We start from the raw sequence: 24,419 nt of genomic DNA, 5'->3' as shown, positions 1-24,419 counted from the left end.
TCAAAATAAAAAAATTTCTCGTTATAATTTAAGATTGGCCGAATATTTTCGTTTTTTATTCGTACTGATTGGATGATTAGTTTGTGAGAAAAAAAATCGTAAAGGTAGTCATTTTTCAAGTTTTGACATTTTTTATCTCGAAAACTATTGATTTTATCAAAAAAGTCTAAGAGACAAAGAAAATGTTCATTTTGATCCAATTAAGCTTACAGAATTTTTTCGAAAATTTTGTTAAAAGTATAAATTTTTTAAACAAAAAAATGTTTATAACTTTTTAATAACCACTTAAACAAATAAAGTGTATATAGATGCTTTTTCTCAGAATAATATGAGAAATCGAATTCAATCATTTTTAGATACTAGAACTTTGATCGATCGATTAATGAACGCAAAATGGGGATGAACCTCTCGCCAGCAACTCATAAATACTTTAAAACTCAAATGAAACATCTACTCAACATTTAAGCAAGCTCCTTATAAACTTTTAATAAATATATTATTTTCGCCAGGGATGTGAATTATTGTTTACGTTTGTCATATTTGTTATATGCATTTCATAATTGGTAAAAAAGTTATTAAAATTATTATTATAAAAAAAGGTTTGATGTACTACAATATAGTCATGTATCCATGTACAATATTGAAAATTATTTAACGATCGCATTTCCTTTTATAGTCAAAATATCAAAAGATTTAAATGAAAAATACAGATCCACGTGACATAGAACGTGTTAAATAATATAAGATACACATTTACAGTAAGATGACACATTTACAGTTAATTTATAACAAAAGCAAGAAGTTCAGGGCACAAAAATGTAATGGGAAACATCGTTAGTGTCGTCCATAACTTTGGATTGAAGCAGCCTGATCTCGAGTCTCAATTTCTCCCTCTCCATCTCCTGCTTCTTTATTTCATTTGAGTAGCAATTGATCTGTAACTTTAATTTGTCTTTCTTCAATTTCAGCATCTCAGTCTCATGATACAATTTTCCCTTCTCGGCTCGTAGCACTGCCAACTGCTCTTGAAGTAGTTGATGGCTTGGATCGTCAGATAATACAGTTTCGGTTGTCTCCAAGTCCGGCTTCATCATTGAGATTGGTTTGATCGTCACGTTTGTCTCGCTCTCGGGCCCGCTTTCTTGTTCCAATTCAGTTTCCATAGAAGTACCTTCATTCATGATCCAAATTCTCGAATCTGTTTCTTGAAAGCTAGTAGTTGACTTTGATGACTGTTGAAGCGTTAAAGAGTCGATCTGCAATTTGTGACTGGGTGAGGTAGATGATTGTCTCGTAATTTTTTCGATAGTAGTAGTAGAATTAATCGTTTCCATATCTAGAATTGAAACATATCAAATCTTCTTCAATGAGAAATCTCTACTACAATAAAACTACTAAATAATATGTTATGAGGCTTAGAATATAAAATAAAACCAAATCAAAGAGCATACAACCATAGCACTAGTTATTATGAGCAAATGTCCTTCATTCAAATTAAACGTTAAATTTGTCTAGACGTTTCGATCTATTTTAGACTATTATCAGTAAAAATTATTATAGTTAAAAATAATACAAATGGCGCGTTCAGCGGACTCACAGTTGAGTGAGCACTCGTTATTATTGGTGTATTCTTTTAGATCAACCAATCAGAATTTTAGATCTAGAAGAATATACAATAACAGCGAACGCTCAACTGTTAAGTCCGCTGAACGCATCCAAAGTAATATTATAATTAACGCAAGAGTATAATTACGCAATCTGTTGTCCTCGCATTTTTTATATTAAAATATTATTACGTGCTTGTTCCATTAGTAGATCGAAATTGACAATTCTTGTGTATTTTTTTGTATTGTTAAAAACCATTTTCTTTAACGCCAAGTGCTTCTAACAATTGTCAATTTAATGGATCTTCTTATATATTGTGAATGTTCTATATTTCCTTTGTTTGCACAGAATTTCCAAATGCTATTACATATGTATTTACATTAACATTTAATAATGATTGTGAATTTAATTGTACATTGTCAACATTATCGCTTCTAACGTTGAGTAAATTATTAATTATTAAAACAATCAGGGAACGCGGTAGTGTCTCCAGCCATGTTCAAAAACTGAAAGACACTACAAGTCTGTTATCCTGAGCCACCAAAGTCTATTTTTGGGGGGTGCATAACTATTAAAATATAAAAAATTTTGAATCGAACGTTATGTCCTGAAAGGCGGCATCGCCACGAGTAATTTGAGTCAAAAAAATTGAAAATCGGTCAAGCCGTTCTGAAGATACAAGCGGTCGAAAAGTGATTTTAATAAAAAAAATTAAGAAACGTCTCCTTTATCTTTTTCTTCTTCTCCTTCTCCTTCTTTTTCTCCTTCTCTGTCCGCATTCAAGTCTCCCACCCCTCCCCCTTCCCCACCACCCACTCCCACCACCCTTCTCTTTTGCCGCATTTCACTCTTTCGTTATATAATATTTTTAAATCATTTTTTTATATATTTGTGATATATTTGTACTCTAAAAAATAAATGATATCCGAACAAAATCATATCATAAAAATGAAAAGTTCAAGCCATGTTCAAAAAAAGACACTCAAAAATTTAAACTTTTAATGAGTATCTTTTTTTGAACATGGCTTGAACTTTTCATTTTTATGATATGATTTTGTTCGGTTTTTATTTCTAACAAACATACCTGTAACCTGTAATATCCTGATTAGAACTTTTTATTAAAGGCGACAATTGACTGACGTTATAAGTTATAGATTTTATTTTTGTTTTATTTTATTTGTGAACCGTATGAAGGATCTTAACCAAATGACATCAGTGTTTAAATATGAAAGATAAATTATGATTGACTCGTATGATTTATTAAAATCAACAGAAAGTGTAAAGCCATTCGAGTCTTTAAAACTGGATGTTAATGTTTATTATGTGAATTTTATATAGTGTGTATGTAGTCCCCCCCGCGACGCTGATAGATTTTCAGCCTTGACGCATATTCACTACCACAGTAATATCACTTAGTTAAATTGAGAATCAATTTAACCAATTTTTGATGCCTATAGCATCATATTAGATCTTAATAATATGTTGAAAGACATATATTAAAATTTAATATTAAATTAATAATTTAAACTCAGAGAAGCTGAGATTGTGAAGAATATCACGAGTTGGCGTTTCGTCCCGGCTTCCACTACTGGACTCATCAGTAAGGTAATGTAGTGGGAGCCTACCTTAGACGCCTGGAAAGATGTTAGAAAGAAGTTCTATATAAACAATTACACATGTAATCAAGCACTTGCGAGAAATGGCATGAGTAACTATAGACCTCTGTTGGCTAGTCGACGAAGTGATATTCTTCACATTGTTCTTAATATTATTAAAGCGCATTTTTCAGGCCGCGCGATATAAATATGAAAGATAAATTATGATTGACTCGTATGATTTATTAAAATCAACAGAAAGTGTAAAGCCATTCGAGTCTTTAAAACTGGATGTTAATGTTTATTTTATTATGTAAATTTTATATACTGTGTATGTAGTCCCCCCCTCCCCGCGACGCTGATAGATTTTCAGCCTTGACGCATATTCACTACCACAGTAATATCACTTAGTTAAATTGAGAATCAATTTAACCAATTTTTGATGCCTATAGCATCATATTAGATCTTAATAATATGTTGAAAGACATATATTAAAATTTAATATTAAATTAATAATTTAAACTCAGAGAAGCTGAGATTGTGAAGAATATCACGAGTTGGCGTTTCGTGTCAAATCAGTGTTTAAACCATTAGAAAGGAATTGATAGGAGAAGGGAGGAATTTTCTTCTTAGTGGTGGGAGGAAGAGGTCTTGAGCCAGTATTCATAGTCAGTTCTTATCATCGACATATAGAATGGACCGCTGATGATAGTGGTGGGGGTAGAAAAACGAGTAGAGTGAAAGGCAGAAATAATATGATCGTTCTTTCTCTGTTTATTGAAGCCTGATTGGTTGTTGGATTAACAGTGACCAATAGTAATCAGTAGTTATCAGTAAACAGAGAAAGAACGATCATATTATTTCTGCCTCTCACTCTACTCGTCTTTCTACCCCCACCACTATCATCAGCGGTCCATTCTATATGTCAATGATTCTTATATTTAAGACCGTCTTAAGTTCAGTCTTGAGATCTCACAAACCAATCAAAAAAGGCCGGTATTCATAGTCGGTTCTTATTTCAAGACTGTCTTAAGTAATGTCTTAAGATGCTAAAGCGACCCTCTGATTGGTTCGTAACTCTTTAAGACTGAACTTAAGACGGTCTTGAATATAAGAACTGACTACGAATACCGGCCAAAACGCTACATTAATGTCTTAAGACATTGCTTAAGATGGTTTTGAAATAAGAACCGACTATAAATACCTTCCTTGGAGATAATGGGAAGATAGATGTCTGGAAATTTTTTCACTTTGCTTAATAATACTCAATTCCTGTGATTTTATATGTATCATTTCAGAAATCATGCGTTTGTAATATGATTGTTCTAAATCCATTATATCTATATCATCCCATTTAAACTTATGATTATACCAGAAGGTTTGCGAGTTATCGCCGTGTCTTTCTTCATTATTAATGCCAACGTTTCGTGAACCATGCCGTTCATTTCATCAGGGTGAGGGTTGCGCTGATATTTAGCCCTGGGGGACTCCCTTTATGTAGACGCTATTATATCCATATATGTATAAAGGGAACAACAAACCGAATCGGTAGGATCTTGAATAAACATCCGGACTATTTTCAAGCCCCCAAGGAAGATCGAACAAATCTTGAGAAATCCCAAGGATCAGAGACCTCCACTCAGTTCCGCAGGAGTGTACAAAATACCCTGCTCCTGCGGGAAAGTGTACATCGATGAAACCGGAAAAACGGTCAACACACAGATGAAAGAACACCAACGGGATGTCAGGTTGAAACACATCACACAATCAACCCTGGCAGAAGACAGCATTGAGACAAGACATCGAATACTATTCGATAAAACGACAACTATTGCCACAACATCATATTTCCCGAGAAAGCACAGAGAGGCCTTGGAAATACAGAAACACCCAGACAATTTAAACAAAGACTCAGGATATAATGTAAGCAGGATATGGAAGACTGCCCTCTCGACAGGCCAAAGAAGTACTCCTTCTCCCACCCTTCAACATACATCTCCTCCCCTCCCAACAGCGTCTACATAAAGGGAGTCTCCCAGAGTAGCGGCTCAGTATCAGTGCAAGCCTCGCCCTGATGAAATGAACGGCATGGTTCACGAAACGTTGGCATTAATAATGAAAAAAGACACGGCGATAACCCGCAAACCTTCTGGTATAATTGAAAAAAATACCCGTGAAAGCCTCAAAAGCGTAAACTTATGATTATTTTCTAATTAGTGAAGTAATATTACAGAATTGTTAGTGAGAGATTTTTTTATGTCTGCTTTACGTTCCTTTATACATGTTCCTACTTTTCTCTTTGTCATGTGCACATACGAACATTTGCAATCACTACAGTTGATTTTGTAAACGATATTGGATAATTCTTCTTTTTTTTTATTTTATACTTACCATATTTTACAAACGCATGTGTGTGTGATCTCTGAAATAATATAAAACCACAGGAATTGAGCATTAATAAGCAAAGTGATACGGAAAAATTTCCAGACATCTATATCTTCCTATTATCTCCAAGACCTCTTCCTCCTACCACTAAGAAAATATTTTCTCCCTTCTCCTATCAATTCCTTTCTAACATAACAATTTGTACACTGATGTCATTTGGTTAAACTTCTTCACGATTCACAAATAAAATAAAACATAAAAATAAAATCTATAATGTCAGTCAATTGCCGCCTTTAATAGAAAGTTATATCAGGTTATTACAGGTATGTTTGTTAGGAATAAAAATTGTCTTAATAATTAATAATCTAGTCAACGCTAGAAGTGTTAAGGTAGTTCTTCACGGACTCCCTAGTCAACTAAATGCTGAGAATAAAAATTGCGAAATTCTCAATCGAATTGTATATATGGCGTTCATTAAATATATTTATAAATTTTAAGGTCTTTGTTGATAATATTTGCATTGAAATAATAAAGTTTTAATAATATTAATATTGTTTATACGTAGCGATGAACCACGTAGTGACATGAAAGAGGTTATGAAATCGTACATTTTTGCTGTTTCTACAATATCTCGAAAATTTGTTCGGCTACCTCCACTTTTATTTTGACCGTTAAAAAGTACGAATCTTTAACTTTCATCTATTACTTTTTCATTATCAACTGCAGTTTTTTACTATACTAATTTGTAAATAATAGTGCTCGGAACTGTACGATACCCTATGTCTCCGTGTATAAGAAGCCAATTTCAACGAATTTTTTCTCAAAAATGAGTTCGGCAATCGGGGGTTAAAAAAATTGTAACATATAGTGCGAGATCCAGAGAACCTCATATATTTTTCTTATTTTTTTCTGCAGTAATTCATTTTTGTGAAGAACTACCTTAAGAAGTCTCTTACACAACGTTAGAAGCGATAATGTTGACAATGTACATTTAAATTCACAATCATTATTAAATATTAATGTAAATACATATGTAATAGCATTTGGAAATTCTGTGCAAACAAAGGAAATATAGAACATTCACAATACACAAGAAAATCTATTAAATTGACAATTGTTAGAAGCACTTGACGTTAAAGAAAATGGTTTTTAACAATACGAAAAAATACACAAGGATTGCTAATTTCGATCTATCAATGGAACAAGCACGTAATAATATTTTAATATAAAAAAATGCTAGGACAACAGATTGCGTAATTATACTATTGCGTTAATTATAATATTACTTTGTAATATTTTTAATTGTAATAATTTTTACTAATAATAGTTTAAAATAGACCGAAACATTTAGACAAATTTAACGTATAATTTGAATAAAGGACATTCGCTCATAATAACTAGCGCTGTGGCTGTACAACAAATGCTCTTTGTTTTAAAACTGCTAAACAATATCAAATCTTATTAGATGTAAAAGTTTAAACTAGTAAATACCGATGAGAACATGCCGTAACGCTCAAGCTAGATCTTGGGTGCTTCTATATAATGCGTGTAAATTGATATACTATGTGTAGATTTTTAATTGCGCACCGAATTATTTTTTTAGACTTGAAATGCAACACTACTGAACTATCGCAGTAATATCATGAGTTAAATTGACTAACAATTTTAATGCTCTTTGCGCATCTTTAGATCGATTTTTAATAATGTTGAATGACATATTAAAATCTGTAAAACGACATATCAAAACTGTAAATTATTAAATTTTCATTGCGAAAAATATTATCTCGGCCGGGAATCAAACCCGGACCTCTAGCATTCCGAGGAACTTGCATGTCAATTTAACTCATGATATTACTGCGATAGCTTAGTACTCAATTATCCAACCAGAAATGATAATGGAATCGTCGATTTAATGATTTCGACATTGAATCGTCGATTCAACGTCAATTTGATAATTTCAACGTTGAATCAACGTCAATTCCATTATCATTTCTGGCTAAGTAGTATTGCGTTTCAAGTCTGAAAAAACAATTCGGCATGTAATTAAAAATCTACAAACGTGGTATATAAATTCATACGCATTATGTAAAACTACTAAAGCTGAAATCACATGATTTTTTGAACAATAAGTGTACACGCATGCTATTATTTGTTTTAATATATGCAATTTCTAATTGACAAATAACTACGAAATTAGCACAATTGTTTCTATTCTGAAGATAATGTTAATCGTTTGTTCAATCACATAACTATAAATTTAATCTTATGATTGATATATTCAAGAAAATAAGCTATGCATAATAAACATAGAAATCATGCATGTCAGCATGTTACACTCAATGTGTGAACGTATTCTAGAATTAGGGAGTCAATCATATAACTTTTTTTCTAGGATGCAAACATGAAAAATAACGATTTTTTGTATCTAGTATGTATGTAAATACATCTACATTCATATATAAAAATTTGCACTTTTCATATTTCTACATTAGGGAAAACATTACACGATTGACCCCCAGAGCAAGTATAGAAGCATACATGCTTATCATTCAAGAAATCGAACTATGTGTGATTCCAACTTAATTAAAATTTAAGTACCTCGTCGCTTCGGTGATTGACTATCATCTACTGTATGTGATAAGTGATTGTTGCAGTAGTTATTGAATTCTCTTTCATCGACGAAAACAGAACCGTCCGTGTTGACAATAGATTCAACTATCACCGATGGATCGCCACTTTCCATCACCAATTCGCCGACTATTTCTCCATCTGCCACTATTATGTCGTCTTCATTATTTGCTCTCAATAATTTATTCTCGTTAGTGTCAATCTCATCAACTACTTCTCCTTGTGTCAACTGACTGCTGTAAGAATCTTCACCATCATTTCCTTCATTCACTTCTAACTCTGTCGATAATTCCTAATGCAAGAAAATTGTTTTATTTATAATACTAATACAAATAAAGAGAAGATTATAAGTAGGTCTTACGTCCTGATTCCAAGCGGATTTTTCTTCCTTCTTCATTCTTTTTATAGTCTGCGCTATTTCGTCGTCAGATTCGGAAAACTTCTTTCTATTATCACTTCTGGCTTGTATCTTTTCAATATTACAAATTTTTTCAAATAATTGATATGCTCGTTCTGGTGTAATATCTTTTTTCTCTTTATTAGCCGCTGCTATATTAAATAAATCTTTGGATCGGAGTTCCTTATTAGTGCGTAATCGCACGTACTCTTTTAATCTTTTACGATCAACATGCAACTGCATGAGATCTTGGACATCTCGTCTAATTTCACCACAGAGTTTTCTCTCTTGCGGAAGTCTCTTAAATAGATCCTATTCACAAAATATTCTTTAAATATAATAACAGCTATTTTTTAAATGTAATGTAATCTCAAAAACTCTTTCACTTTGTTAGAACTACAAAGTTTAATGTAAATATTGTAAATGATGTAAAAGATCTGATAGAGATTGCCAATGAACATTGAAAACAAAATTCACTGTAAAATGCTACTTATATACAGAAAATTGAAAAAAAAGTGCCATAACATGTAAAAATAACCTGCAAGAAAATTGTATAAACTCCTTATTGTTAATATAATAATAATAATAATAATAATAATAATAATAATAATAATAATAATAATAATGATAATGATGATGATGATAATGATAATAATAATAATAATGTAAGCAAGATATGGAAGACTGTCCTCTCGACAGGCCAAAGAAGACCCCTCTCCCCACCTCTCCCTCCTCCTAACAGCGTCTACATAAAAGGGAATCCCCCCCAAGGTAGCGACTCAGTATCAGCGCATCCCTCGCCCTGATGAAGTAAACGGCACAGTTCACGAAACGTTGGCATTAAGGTGATGCTGGAGTCGTTTGTATTACCGATAAAACTAGCGTTTTTAACGTTTTCGTTCCTAATTTCTTCATAATAGTATCATAGAATAAAAATTCCTTCTCCATGATTAAAATATCCGAGCTAATAACCTCAATATGGCGATCAACGCTGAAGATAAAAATGGATAAAGAAATCTGTAATTTCATACTTTTTCCAGCTTTGGACACAATATACACCAGGGACAGGTGTATTAGCTCGGATATTTTAATCGTGAAGAAGGAATTTTTATTCTGTTAAACTATTATGAAGAAATTAGACAGGAACGAAAACGTCAAAAACGCTTGTTTTTGACGTTTTTGTCGATAATACAGGCGGGTCCAGCATCGCCTTAATAATGAAGAAAGACACGGCGATAACCCGTAAACCTTCTGGTATAATCGAAGAAAATACCCGTGAAAGCCTCAAAAGCATAATCAATAATAATAATAATGATGATGGATGATGATGATGATGATGATGATGATGATGATGATAATAATAATACAATATGTACATAAATACAATTAAAAATTGTAACACAGTATACTAAATTCTTAATTCAAAAATAAAACAGATCTTTTATTTTCTATGTTCTTGACTTAGTTCTGTATATTCTGTAATATCCGTATCTTTTTCTAGTTGTTTCTTTTAATTCTACTACTAGTATAATAAACTATTTATTATTATATTTAATATAATGAATCGATTTGATAAAATATACCTCTGAAATCTCATGATTGTGTTCATTATTAACACTAGTCACTTCTAATTGTGTGCCATCTTTAGTTGCTCTGACCATAATATGTGCAGGACAATTTGTTCGTATGGACCTATATAACAGAAGTAAGAATGCAGAAAGAAGAAATAATTATGTTCAAGCTAGATAAATATTAATAGGTACCAATATATCGTTAATATACAATAATTATTGTAATAGTTTATTATTATTATAATATATAATTATTATAATAGTTGCATTCAACAGAATGTTCTGCAACTGTTGGAAGTTTTCTCCTACTGACTAAATTATACTTTTAGTTCTAAAAAAAATAGTTCTATCTTTGAAAACAATCATAAAACAGTTACAAAACTATTATATCCTGCTGAACATAACCATTGTTTCAGAGAATAATTAAAGACTCACTGAGATTGTCTTCTACCAGCACCACGAGGGAGGAATCTCTGGCCACCATAGATACATGCATATTTGACAGAATAATACTTCAATCTCTCGCTAATCGGCCGTGAGGTTTTCATATGAGCTCCACTTACAGTTCTACTGTCTCGTCTCCAGTAATGTACAAATGTATGTTTTGAGACTCTAGCCAACTTTTTTTCCAGTTCCTCATAGCTATCAAATACTTCTCCCAAGTGAAAGGACACATCTCCAACACTCATATTCATCATGAAAACAGTAGTCAACAATCTATATAACACAAGAGGAAAGTTAGTTCACAATTGATTTCCAACAGATTCACGATTTTTCTTTGACGCGAGATAACATTTTTACCGTCGTCATCGTCGCATGTGATCTGCCCACCTAGAGAGAATACGACGTAGATTTCTTGAAAGAATCTAACTCGAAGATCGCGATACCGAAATTAGAATGGAGATTATCGTAATAATTGTACCAACAAAAGGTGCAACCATCAAAATCAAGTGTCGTCATCGCCGTCGTTTGATTGACCAAGGCTCAACTCAACAACGATCAAGCGCAGTGCGGACTTCAACATCGTTTGCTGGGAGTCAGAGTAAGGTTATATCACAAATTATACTTTGCCTGCCGTATTAACGATAAGCGTAGCAGAAACCAATAAAGCACGTAGGGAACCGTGAATATAGACAGATTGAAATTTGAAATTTCTCAGCGCAATAAACCCATCCGAGCAAGCAGGCGATTGAACTTTTCTGGCGGATTTGTGATAGAAAATACATACCGCGATGATCACGTTGCTATTAGGAAATTCGATGTGTCACTACGCTACCTGGCGGGAGAAATCAGAATTAGCGCGAGTAGATAACTTTTTTCACGTCCACACACTTTTATTTCTGTCCAGAAACAAGTCCTAGGGGCCTAATGTAGGATTCACACTGCATACGACATCCGACGGACGACGGTACGATATCCAATAGCAGAGCTTGTTACAAAATATTGTTAGCTATATATCAAGAAATCAAGCTCTCCTATTGGATATCGGACGTCGTACGTCGGATGTCGGACGCAGTGTGAATCCTACATAAAGCCTTGTGTCCACGATACTAGAAATCGGTCCGAGATCTCGAATGAAGGAAAAATTGACCAATTAAGCGGGGAGCACAGACTTTTGCATAACGCATAAAGCATGTGCATAATGAATTTCATTGGTCCATTTTCTTATGCATGAGTCAATGGACCAATCAAATTCTTTATGTATATGGTTTATGCGTTATGCAAAAGTCTGTGCTCCCCGCTTAACATTGGTCATGTGACCAAATTGTTCAAATGTGATTTGTTAATTCTTTCTTCATCCGAGATCTCAGACCGATTTCTAGCATCATGGACACAAGGCTTAATGGCCTGGTTTACATCATGCACTTGATACCATAGACTTAAGCGGGGAGCACAGACTTTTGCATAACGCATAAAGCATGTGCATAAGGAATTTCATTGGCCCATTTCCTTATGCATGAGTCAATGAACCAATCAAATTCTTTATGTATATGGTTTATGCGTTATGCAAAAGTCTGTGCTCTCCGCTTTATACTCATAGACTGCACATCTCAACGGGCCGACTATTGTCTGGACTAGAGAGAGAAAGCATGAGTGGTCGGAGCTTTGTCTCTCTCTAACGATGGTAATGGTGGTAATAGTTAGAAAGAGACAAAGCTCCCCGCTTTTCTCTCTCTAGTCCAGACGATAGTCGGCCCGTTGAGATGCGCAGTCTATGAGTATAAAGCGGAGAGCACAGACTTTTGCATACCGCATAAAGCATGTGCATAAGGAATTTTATTGGTCCATTTTCTTATGCATGAGTCAATGAACCAATCAAATTCTTTATGTATATGGTTTTTGCGTTATGCAAGAGTCTGTGCTCTCCGCTTTATACTCATAGACTGCGCATCTCAACGGGCCGACTATCGTCTGGACTAGAGAGAGAAAGCATGAGTGGTCGGAGCTTTGTCTCTCTCTAACGATGGTAATGGTGGTAATAGTTAGAAAGAGACAAAGCTCCCCGCTTTTCTCTCTCTAGTCCAGACGATAGTCGGCCCGTTGAGATGCGCAGTCTATGAGTATAAAGCGGAGAGCACAGACTTTTGCATACCGCATAAAGCATGTGCATAAGGAATTTTATTGGTCCATTTTCTTATGCATGAGTCAATGAACCAATCAAATTCTTTATGTATATGGTTTTTGCGTTATGCAAGAGTCTGTGCTCTCCGCTTTATACTCATAGACTGCGCATCTCAACGGGCCGACTATCGTCTGGACTAGAGAGAGAAAGCATGAGTGGTCGGAGCTTTGTCTCTCTCTAACGATGGTAATGGTGGTAATAGTTAGAAAGAGACAAAGCTCCCCGCTTTTCTCTCTCTAGTCCAGACGACAGTCGGCCCGTTGAGATGCGCAGTCTATGAGTATAAGTCTATGCTTGATACGCGTACTATATTCGTATCAAATTCGTACTATAAACATTTAGTACGCACGATGTAAACGCTGTCGGATATTTTGGTTCGAGCGTATCAAGCAGAGTATCGTACTAAACTGATACGCGTATCAAATGATACAAATGGCGATGTGAACGCATGAAACACATTTAATACGCGTACCAGTTCTTTCACGATGTAAACCAGGCCTATACCGTAGTGGAACCGAATTGAGGGTTTCGGTGGAAACTAGGTCAGTGTGTGTTGGGGCTCTCATTTCATCGCACATGAAATGCATAAAGCTGGTTCTACATTAGTTGCAAGTCGATCGCAAGTTCGTTGCGACAGCCAATCTCAAACTTGCATTTTGAAATCAACGCTTCAGATTGGCTATCGCAACAAACTTGCGATCGGCTTGCAACTAATGTAGAACCGGCATAAAGCGGGGAGCACAGACTTTTGCATAACGCATAAATAGAGACCTAGAAAACAGAGATGCGTCATTGAAGGGTATGGCTTGATTGGCTGTCTAAATCACGTGATCAGAGAGACATTTTAATTCACTATTGCATCTAATAGATATAGTTTTATAACGTATGTTACATATATATAGAGAGAAAAATTTAGACAATACAGTGTCAAAGTGCAATAAAAAACTATTATTATGGTGTAAGTATTCTTATTTGTGTGAATATTTAATATCGGACTTAACCTAACCTAATCTAATCTTTCTAACTTTTGCATCAACTGTCATCAGCTTATTGGTCAAGAGCACTTATATTGAATTAAAATGGCGGTGGTTACCTAACCCAACCGACGCAATGTCGCATCTCTGTTTTCTAGGCCTCTACACATAAAGCATGTGCATAAGGAATTTCATTGGTCCATTTTCTTATGCATGAGTCAATGGACCAATCAAATTCTTTATGTATATGGTTTATGCGTTATGAAAAGTCTGTGCTCCCCGTTTTATAGAGCATGAGCATAACATAAAACTGTTGGACCAATAAACATCCAACATGAAGTTGCCATATTGGGTCTGTTTTTTGTTTGTTCCTGCACTGTCTGAACTAGTGCACACGGTGCAATAAGTTAAAATGAAACAAATGTATATTTATTTCACTTCAACTTATTGCATCCATGGACATAGAAATATAGAGACAGAGCATTAGCTCCGAAGATAGGCGAAGGGGGTTGTCCTGAAATGCGGGGGGCGATTGTGCCTAGAGTCCTAAATATCAGAGAAACGCAACCGGCTTAAGTCAGTATCGCAAAATTACTAAGAAAAGTAATAAAAATGGCGTCGTTTGCAGACGAAATAGGAAATCCACCAATCGTCTATTAGTCAGCCATTTTTAATACCACTGAATGAATGTCATGATTGGCTGACAGTCAGCTAACCAAGACGCGGAACATCGGTTGCGCTTCTCTGATATCTAGGACTCTAATTGTGCCTAAATTTTATTAGCTACAGCTATGCGCATGCTCAGTATCGTGTAACATCGACTTAGCGGCCAATCGCAAATAAATGATCGAAACCATAGACATGATCGAAACAAAATGATAAAAATTCGTTGTTAAAAAATTAATTGTAACCCATTACCGCAATAAAATTAACAAAATAAAACAATAATTAGAAATCTGAGAAGGAATTATATAGAAGTTCTAATAAGAAAAATAAAAATATGTATGCATATTCAATATTAAACATTACTATTTATTTGGTACTTTTATACACTATGAAAAAATTTACTAAATTTTAATAAATATTTCTTTGAATAGTTCTAGCGAAACATTTAATAAATTTAAAGACGTATTTATTAGATCTAAGAATCATTAGTTTGAATCAACTATCATTTTTTTCATTTATCTAAATATTTATTTACCATAAGTAAATATTCCATTAGGACACTTCAAAGAAATATTTATTAAAATTTAACAAATTTTTTTCTTAGTGTAGATAAAAAAAATACAAATTAGGATTATATAGAAGTATATAGATAGATTATACGATAGGATCGTTGTTTAGATCTTATATATGTTTATACCCCTTACAATTAATTTGGACACGTCTTTCTAAGCCTTTCTAAGCACGAGAGTTAAAATATTAATGGGTTAAGGAGCCTACAGACCAGAGCGGCGCAGCGGTGAAGCGGCGAGCGATAGCCAATGAGAGCCATGCTTTTACGTAAAAGCATGACTCTCATTGGCTATCGCTCGCCGCTTCACCGCTGCGCCGCTCTGGTCTGTAGGCTTCTTATGGCCGTTAATGTAATCAATAAGCGTTTTGGCCAATCACAGTAGAGACCGTAAGGCCGGTAACGAATCCAATGTTACGATTTCCTTACTGATATGTCTTAAGCGGGGAGCACAGACTTTTGCATAACGCATAAAGCGTGTGCATAAGGAATTTTATTGGTCCATTTTCTTATGCATGAGTCAATGGACCAATCAAATTCTTTATGTATATGGTTTATGCGTTATGCAAAAGTCTGTGCTCCCCGCTTTACGGCCTTACGTTTTTCTGTGTTTCTGACTTTATGTACTATATTTTATGCGTTATGCAAAAGTCTGTGCTCCCCGCTTAACAGTGCATAAACATAACATAAGACCGCTGGACCAATGAGCATCTTATGTTAATCAATATGGCAACTTTATGCTGGATACTTATTGGTCCAACAGTTTTATGTTAAGGCCGCAACACACACTTTTGCATAACGCATAAAGCATGTGCATAAGGAATTTCATTGGCCCATTTTCTCATGTATGAGTCAATGGATCAATCAAATTCTTTATGTATATGGTTTATGCGTTATGCAAAAGTGTGTGCTGCGGCCATTATGCTCATGCTCTATTATGCATTTCATGTGCAATAGGCTTTAAACGAGGTCATTGGGCGCGTTCAGTGGACTCAACAGTTGAGTGAGCGCTCGTTGTTATTGGTGTATTCTTTTAGATCATCCAATCAGAATTTTAGATCTGGAAGAATACACCAATAATAGCGAGCGCTTACTCAACTGTCGAGTTCGCTGAATGCGCCCATTGCAACCGTTCGCTTGAAGACGTAACTGTATGTACGTAACTATATATGTTTGTATACGTCATCTTTTTTACAGAAAATCCGTGAAAATCATACTAGGATATTAAAAAATAGCAATTATATAGCTTTAAGGTAATTATATTTGAAGTTGTCAATTAGTATAAAATTATATTACTTGGTGAAAACATTGAAAACATTCAGATATATAAAATCATAAGTATAGATTCAGGGTATAACTTGAAACATTATCTGAAATGGATCATTTGCTTTTCAGATGATTACCGATGTACAATTAGCTATTTTTTGCAACATCTTAGGAGTTGCTCTGTTTTTCTTGGTATTCCTCTTCCACTACATAAATGCGAATTATACGAAATGAAGAATGGAAAACTGTGTCATGCGAAGAAGTCTGTTTAATGTAACTTAACCTAATCTATGTTATTGCATTAATTGCGATTTGTATGTTTGTCATATTTAATTGTTAAGTATGTCCAATATGTTATTGTACAACTTGAAAATGTCAGATCGTTTCATTGCATATCGTATAATAGATAAAAATTTTATAATTTTTCCTTGTGTAAACATTTCTAGAAAATGAACTTTTATTTTTACAATGTGTTATCCTTTTTTTATGTAAATTTCCTTCATAAGTATCAAAATACAAATAAGATATTTTTATCAAAATTAATGTTATACAAATACATATTTTCAAAGCAATATGTGGAACATATATACAGTGTAAACAACCGTATGTTACAAATTTGTTAATCAGTTTTAATTATTACTTTATGATAAGTAAACTTGGAACAATACATTTTTCATATCGTTCAGATTATCTTATTTCAAATTGAACATTTAAAGAAAATTAAAATACAATCGCAAATTTATCTCACTTCATGGTGTTTCAAATTATTTTATTAATTTTATTATTTGATTATATATGAACTGTAATAGTATATATATATTTTTTTAAATGTAATTTTTCGTTGAAAATTAAAAATTTTGTTTGAATTATTTAATATTAAACAAGTATCTTTTGTAAAAATGACGAACAACTATACTACGTATAGAGGAAAAAAGTGGGAGTACAGATCCCACCTTTTATTAGCATACAAGATAATCGTACATACACTGCAGGGTAGGGAGTTGTAATACAGACATTAAAACGTTGAAATAATACTCTAGCATCTTCAAATGTGAATTCATTTGTGTTACATTCTACGTTCTTAAGATTGACAGCTATTTCAGTTTGATATTATCTATTAATAATCATGAATTGTTAATTTACAGTTTGGATACATGCCGTTTGCATATTGAAATAAAACGTGATTTTACTTTATTAAACACGTGCGTGTTTTAAAAATGAAACATTTTACTCTGTGATATAAATGAGCAAAGTAATGAGTATACATGCATATATATAGATTTAAAAAAAAAGAGATAAAGGGAGAGAGAGAGAGAGAGAGAGAGAGAGAGAGAGTGCTTTTTCTCTCTTTATCTCTAAAATTCACAAATATACTCAGTTAATAGAAATAAAAATCTTGAATATTTTCGGACAAAGTCGACGGAATGTTATTTTTCTTATTTTCTTGTATAATTACTATTTATGGATTTCGTCTTCAAGAAACTCTGGATACTGCTGGATGCCTGACGCTATGTCAAAACGTAAGTTTAAAAAAAAAGAGAAATGAAACTTTATATAGTTAAAAATGCCGATGTTCATGAAATTTTTATTTCACACGTGTTTCGATTATTCTCGTCGTAGATTTATTCGTAATAGGTTTACGTCATCTGTAATTTGTCTTTTAATTGTCAATAATAAATGAGTTTTGGATGAAGGAGGCGGGAGAAATGCGCTATAATGCTATACTGATAAATACGAGCATATATACAACTATGTATATATATTATATATGTATATTGTGTTATAAGTACGCGCGCGCGTATATATGTAGTTTTATATCAAAAAGATAGTATGTGGTGTTACAGACGGCAAAGTTATATATCTGTGTAATTGCGATCATAAAATTAAACGAATATTACGATGATGTATTGAGATAAAAATGCCAATATAAAATTGCAGCTAATTATTTATATCGTCTGTATCGAATAAATAAGCTGTTAAAATTCTGATTTATCTTTTTAAAAAATGTATATATTATTTCCGCGAGTAAGCCAATGTGCGTTGGATCGTTTAGACACTTGAGTCAATATTACTAAAAGATAAACCGACAAGTACACAATCGTATTTAATTTGACTGTAAAAGCGATATTCGCATGCTTGTTGTTTTTACGACGTTCAAATTGGTTTTTGTTTAAAAAAAAATAAATTTTTTTAACACGCGTGCAACATTAAAAATTGCAACAATGACACAATATGTATATCTATGTATAATATCTATTCGAAGCGTATTGCGATTTGCGTATAATATGTTCACAAATTTTAATTAAAATTGGTTTTAGTAGCTTTAAGTTAAAATAGATTGTAAATAATATAGCTGCATCGAAAGAGAAAAGTAAAGCGGCAGATGGTATAAGACTGCATAATGCAGCGAGTTGTTTTGAACGTTTATCTCCTTTTTCGCATTTTCTTTGCACTTGGAAAGTCATGTTTGCGAACTAAGTTATAAAATTTTTTAACGGACAGCCTAAATATTTCTTTTTTACAATTTAACGATAAAGATTAGTATAATTGCAGTTACGATACGAGTCAGTTATTGTGAGAAATTTAAACATAATTTTATTTTCATACAAAATATTGTATATATATATATATATATATGTATACACGCGCGCGCGCGCGCACACACACACACACATCGCACACACAGTGATCACTTTTGCTTTAATGTTCAATAATTTGGTGAACAAAAATCGTACAATGTTCAATAAAAAAGCAAATTAAAGGTAAAGATTTATTCTTTCGACTGTTGTAAACCGCATTTTCGTGCAATTTTTACCTCACGGCATACAACTTTGTAAAGTTTGTGAAAAATTTTTTAATTTGACGGATATCCATTTATGTTCGTGTAACTCCGTAAAATATCAGTCATATTGAAATTTTGATTATAGATTTCGAAAGTAGAGATTTCAACTTTTACAATTTTTTATTTTTTTATTTTTTGTCTGTGATGATTTTTCATCGAGTTACGGTGTTCTAAATATTGCCCAATTTTTAGCATGTTCGAAAGCGTTCCCTAGATTTTGTTGAGTAGTGTATTATAGGTACATACATGTCATATACGATATACGGAGTAGATAGACACATATGAGCGGGGAAAAGGAACGTGAAGACGATGATACATCAGTTTATCGAACGTTTAGACTATACGTAATATACCTAGGCAAGATAACGAAACGATTCACATGCACGTGCGATGTATGACTTGCGATGACCTTGCGTCAATGTGTCAGATAATCGGCGCGCTTTTATTATCGTTCTGTATTATGTCTCTACCATATATCCTTAACTAATCACATTTGCTGTTTAGCAGAATACTATTTTTATCAATCATGTATTTATTTCAATCATATATAAACTTATCTTTTTAAAAAAGATAAAAAGTTAAAGAAGTACAAAATGAAAAAAATTAATTTAAATAGACAAATTTTTTATGTAAAAACACTTGGCGCTGCTAGATCATGATATAATAACATCATTGTAAAAATATGGATGTTACATTTAGAATAAAAAAGATAAAAAACATTCTCATGAGAGTTAAAGTGTCCAGTGTGTATAGATGTATACGCGTATATGTATATACGAACGAGTTGTATCTCGATCCTGATATAATGTTTTATAATAAAAATATGGATGTAACATTTAGTATAAAAAAGATTAGAAATATTTCCACAAAAGTTAAAGTATGCAATGTGTATATTGTTACGTCCGGCGCGTCAGTTCGTCGTATTTTGGTTCCTTTCCGCCCCTACTTTTTTTTCGCGCCGTTCGTATTTGTCTACTTGCCGGTTTTCGATCCGCGCGCAGCCACGTCCATGTCATTGATCCTGGGTAATGCCAAGAGCAGGATACAGTATACACGCATACATATTGTACATGCTCTAACATGAAATTAATAACCCCGGATACACAATAGAATTTTAAGCCTTAAGTCATAAGAAATGGGCGAAACATAATCGATTATTTTTCTCGAATTCAATCGTAATTAGTTAATTTCTTAAGGATTAAGGCTGAAACACCTATTGTAGATCCAAGGTAAGGGGAGTTAAAAAAACTACAGGCAAACTTAAAGATAAAATAACTTCATTAAAAATCATATCATATCGAGATTTTTTAAAAAGAATTTTAAAGCTTTACCGTTTGTATCAGTATTTCAAGAAACAGTATTACTGATATTTCGTGAAGTTACACAAACGTAAGTGAAGAAGTATCTAACCTCAACATTTTTTACAAAATTTGAGAAGTTTCACGACGCGAACTAAAAATTGTGCACAAATGTAGTTTACAGCTTTTGAATGAGTGAATCTTTACCTTTAATTTGCTTTTTTATCGATCTTTGTATGATTTTTTTTCACCGATTTTAATCAATGTTAAAGCAAAAGAGGGGGCATTTTTACTTCAACGTTGAATAACTCGGTAAAAAAAAATCGTATAGAGATTGATAAAAAAAAAAGCAAATTAATTAAAGATAAAGATTTACCCTTTCGAAAGCTGTAAACGGTATTTGTGCATAATTTTTAATGCGCGCCGTGCAACTTCTCAAATTTCGTGAAAAATTTTGAGATTTGACGCACTTTTATTTGTATGTGTGTAACTTCACAAAATATCAGTAAGACCATTTTTTGAAGTATCGTTTTGAAAAGTAGAGATTTTAAGCTTTAAAATGCTTTTTTAAAAATCTCAATATGATGATTTTTCGCTGAGTTACCGCTATTCAAAAATATTAAAAATATTTGTTAAAAGTTTAGTGGTCCATTTTTTACCTGTGAGTGTAGATATATGCGAATGAATTATATGAAAAGAAATATATGTAAACAGTAATTTATTAAACGTATTATTAAATGTAACATTCATATTAAGTTCACTATTATATTTCAAATTATTGTTACCTTTACATTTATTTTCTAGCAATGCCAAGTGTTTTTACATATAAATTTTTTCAAATGTAACATCAAATTCGGATTTCAACATCATGGGTCTTGATTGGATCCCAGCTTTTGATTTATGGCATTACAGTCTCAATAGTTTTTGTTTCAAGATCCATTCTCAATCAGATCCGACTCAATTTGATTTATCTTTGCTTAAAGAAAATTTCAAATATGTCTTCTCGCGGTCGTTGAACGAAAACAAAAGTCAAACTGTTTTTGAAAACCAATTTTTGTTAAAAATCAATTGTATTCAAAACCAATTTTTAGACCTAAGAGATCGGTTGCTTACGCAATTTTACCTTTAGTCGACGCAGAACTTTCAAGACTTGAACAAAATGAAATTATTTCACCAATCAAATATTCAGACTAGGCAACTCCAATAATAATTGTTGCAAGGAAGAAAAATAGAAAGATTAGGATCTGTCCAGATTTTTCTACTGGACTCAATGAGTCATTAGAACCAAATCGTCATCCACTTCCTTTGCCAAATGAAATATTTTCACAGCTTTCAAACTGTAAGTATTTTAGCCAGTTAGATTTGTCTAACGCCTTCAAATTGAAATAGATGAACAATCAAAACATCTTTTAACAATCAATACACATCGAGGTTTATATGTCTATAATCGTTTACCTTTTGGAGTTACCACAGCTCCAGGTGAATTCCAATCAATAATGGATTCAATGATTTCTGGACTAGAAAACGTTTTTGCTTATATTGATGATATTGTTGGTGGAGGCTACAGTTCAAGAGCTTAATCAAAATCCAATTTGTTTATTAGAGCGAATAAAGGATTACGGTCTCCATCTTCAAATAGAGAAATATAGTTTCTTTACTACACAGATCAATTATCTCGGTTATGTCATCGATGGACAAAGATTACATTCAGATCCTAAAAAAGTCGAAGCAATCAAAAACATGCCTGAATCACATAATTTAACCACATTACGTTCTTTTTTTAGAAGCAATTAATCAATAATTATTCACGTTTCATTTCAAATATGCACGTTCATAAGCCGTAATCACACTAGCGATTGCGCGATTGTGATTGACGATTGAGGATTACTTTTCAACCAATTAGAGCAAAGCAGTCACCGATTGCTTTGTTCCGATTGGTTGAGAAGTAATCCTCAATCGTCAATCACAATCGCGCAATCGCTAGTGTGATTACGGCTTTAGACGTCCTTTGGATAATCTTTTAAAAAAAGATTCTAAGTGGAACTGGTCTTCGAAATATCAAGAATCTTTTGATCAATTTAAGAGAATTCTTTCTTCAAAGCTCTTACTAACTCATTACAATCCTCAACACGAGATTATTGTAGCAGCAGATGCTTGAATGAAGGATTAGGAGCATGTATTCTTCATAGATTTCCAGATTACTCAATCAAGGCAATTAGCCATGCCTCAAGAAGTCTCACTGAAGCAGAACGTAAATACAGTCAGATTGAAAAAGAAGCATTAGCAATCATTTTTGCAATCACAAAATTTCATAGAATGCATTAAATTAAATTGATATCCGCTCAAATAAATTTTAAATTAAACTTAATATACCTCCCAGGTCAAAAACTAATTGAGCTATACTAGTTGTTAGAAATATATATATAAATTATAAATTTAATTATATAGGATACATAGCACTCATAATATCAAAAAAAGCATGGATTTTATCTGACTGACTAATTGAAACATATCGATCGAAACTATTCACAACGACTGAAAAACTCAAAACAAAGATATATCAATATAACATTTTCGGAAGTTTATCCAAAAGAAGTCAAAGTACACACACACACACACACACGGGCGGGTGCAAGGGGGCGGCCTTCGGCCACCCTCCCGCACCCACACCGTCACAGAGGTCTGCCCCGACAGTACAATCACAGCAATAGTACAATCGTAGAAGTCGTGTGTCCCTGTGCAGGGGGGGGAGTGAAAGTTACTTCGCGTGGAAAGTTTAACGTTTCTGAACAGGGAAAGGTGTAGAATAGTGATTCATAAATGGTAAGAAGTGTACCTCTTGTATTCATTTTGATTGCATTTATTCTTGGTCTGTATACTATTGTGTGTGTGTCTGTGTGTGTGTGTGCGCGCGCGCGCGCGTGTGTAAAAATAGTACTTGTTATAATACATATATGGCAGAAATGATACGTTAATACTTATAATTTTCCAGAAATGATACGTTAATTTTGAAACTTTTTTTATTAATAACTTTTTAACGAGTTAGGTCCGACGGTTAAAACTTCCTCAAGGTCACTCAGAGTCATGACCTTGACAACATATGTCAAGGTCAAGGTCATTGGGGGAGGCTCCCCTAATCTACATTTTTACCAAATTTATTATTAATAATTACATCGGTATATACGGAAAAGTTTCGACTTCACAGAGTCCTTAACAATCGCAACCGAATTCTTAAAAATTAATTAATTTTTTTTTTCATTTTATATTATTTTTTTAATTTTTTTGGTATATTACGAAGAATATCACAAGTCGGAGTTTCGTACCAGCCTCCACTACTAGACTCATCAGTAAGGTAACGTAGTGGAAGCCTACCTTAGACGCCGGTGTAAATTATTAAATCAAGACTCTATATAAAGCAATTGTATGTATATTTCAACAATTTCGAGAATTTCGCGAATATCAACAAACATCTGATAGCGAGTCGATGTAGTAATACTCTTCGCAATATTTATGTAATATATATAATCACTCTCCCCCCAGCTTACCCTCTTTAAATCCCCCACCAAATTGCGCGCGCCGAACTACAATCGATCTTAAAACACAACTCTAATAATTCGAAAATAACGTCCCCTTAATTATTTTTCCCACGCGTTGTTAGACCAGCGTACAACACATTAAATTAAATTGATATCCGCTCAAATAAATTTCAAATTAAACTTAATATACCTCCCAGGTCAAAAACTAATTGAGCTATACTAGTTGTTAGAAATATATATAAATTTATTATTAATAATTACATCGGTATATACGGAAAAGTTTCGACTTCACAGAGTCCTCAACAATCGCAACCGAAGTCGGGACGAAACGCCGACTTGTAATATTCTTCGCAATATACCAAAAAAATAAAAAAAATAATATAAAATAAAAAAAAAAATTAATTAATTTTTAAGAATTCGGTTGCGATTGTTGAGGACTCTGTGAAGTCGAAATTTTTCCGATCG

The 24,419-nt window shown here is 33.2% G+C and overlaps 2 protein-coding genes across 2 annotated transcripts; one reads left to right on the top strand and one right to left on the bottom strand.

Moving 5' to 3' along the window:
• Nucleotides 1-803: 803 nt before the first annotated feature.
• On the bottom strand, nucleotides 804-11,407 carry LOC108779993 (uncharacterized). Its single transcript, XM_018547564.1, has 6 exons — nucleotides 10,983-11,407; nucleotides 10,617-10,898; nucleotides 10,194-10,302; nucleotides 8,575-8,922; nucleotides 8,184-8,505; nucleotides 804-1,336 (listed from the first exon to the last, which is right to left on the bottom strand). Exons 2-6 carry the CDS (start codon nucleotides 10,877-10,879, stop codon nucleotides 804-806), a joined length of 1,575 nt encoding a protein of 524 aa, XP_018403066.1. The 5' UTR covers nucleotides 10,880-10,898; nucleotides 10,983-11,407.
• Nucleotides 11,408-16,228: 4,821 nt separating this feature from the next.
• On the top strand, nucleotides 16,229-16,638 carry LOC108779994 (dolichyl-diphosphooligosaccharide--protein glycosyltransferase subunit 4). Its single transcript, XM_018547566.1, has 2 exons — nucleotides 16,229-16,265; nucleotides 16,408-16,638. Exon 2 carries the CDS (start codon nucleotides 16,408-16,410, stop codon nucleotides 16,510-16,512), a length of 105 nt encoding a protein of 34 aa, XP_018403068.1. The 5' UTR covers nucleotides 16,229-16,265; the 3' UTR covers nucleotides 16,513-16,638.
• Nucleotides 16,639-24,419: the final 7,781 nt, after the last annotated feature.

Source organism: Cyphomyrmex costatus, unplaced genomic scaffold (assembly GCF_001594065.2).
Source record: "Cyphomyrmex costatus isolate MS0001 unplaced genomic scaffold, Ccosl1.0 scaffold656, whole genome shotgun sequence".
In the NCBI taxonomy this organism is placed as follows: domain Eukaryota; kingdom Metazoa; phylum Arthropoda; class Insecta; order Hymenoptera; family Formicidae; genus Cyphomyrmex; species Cyphomyrmex costatus.
The sequence above is the reverse complement of the archived record's forward strand: the minus strand, read 5'-3'. Positions and strand labels throughout refer to the sequence as shown.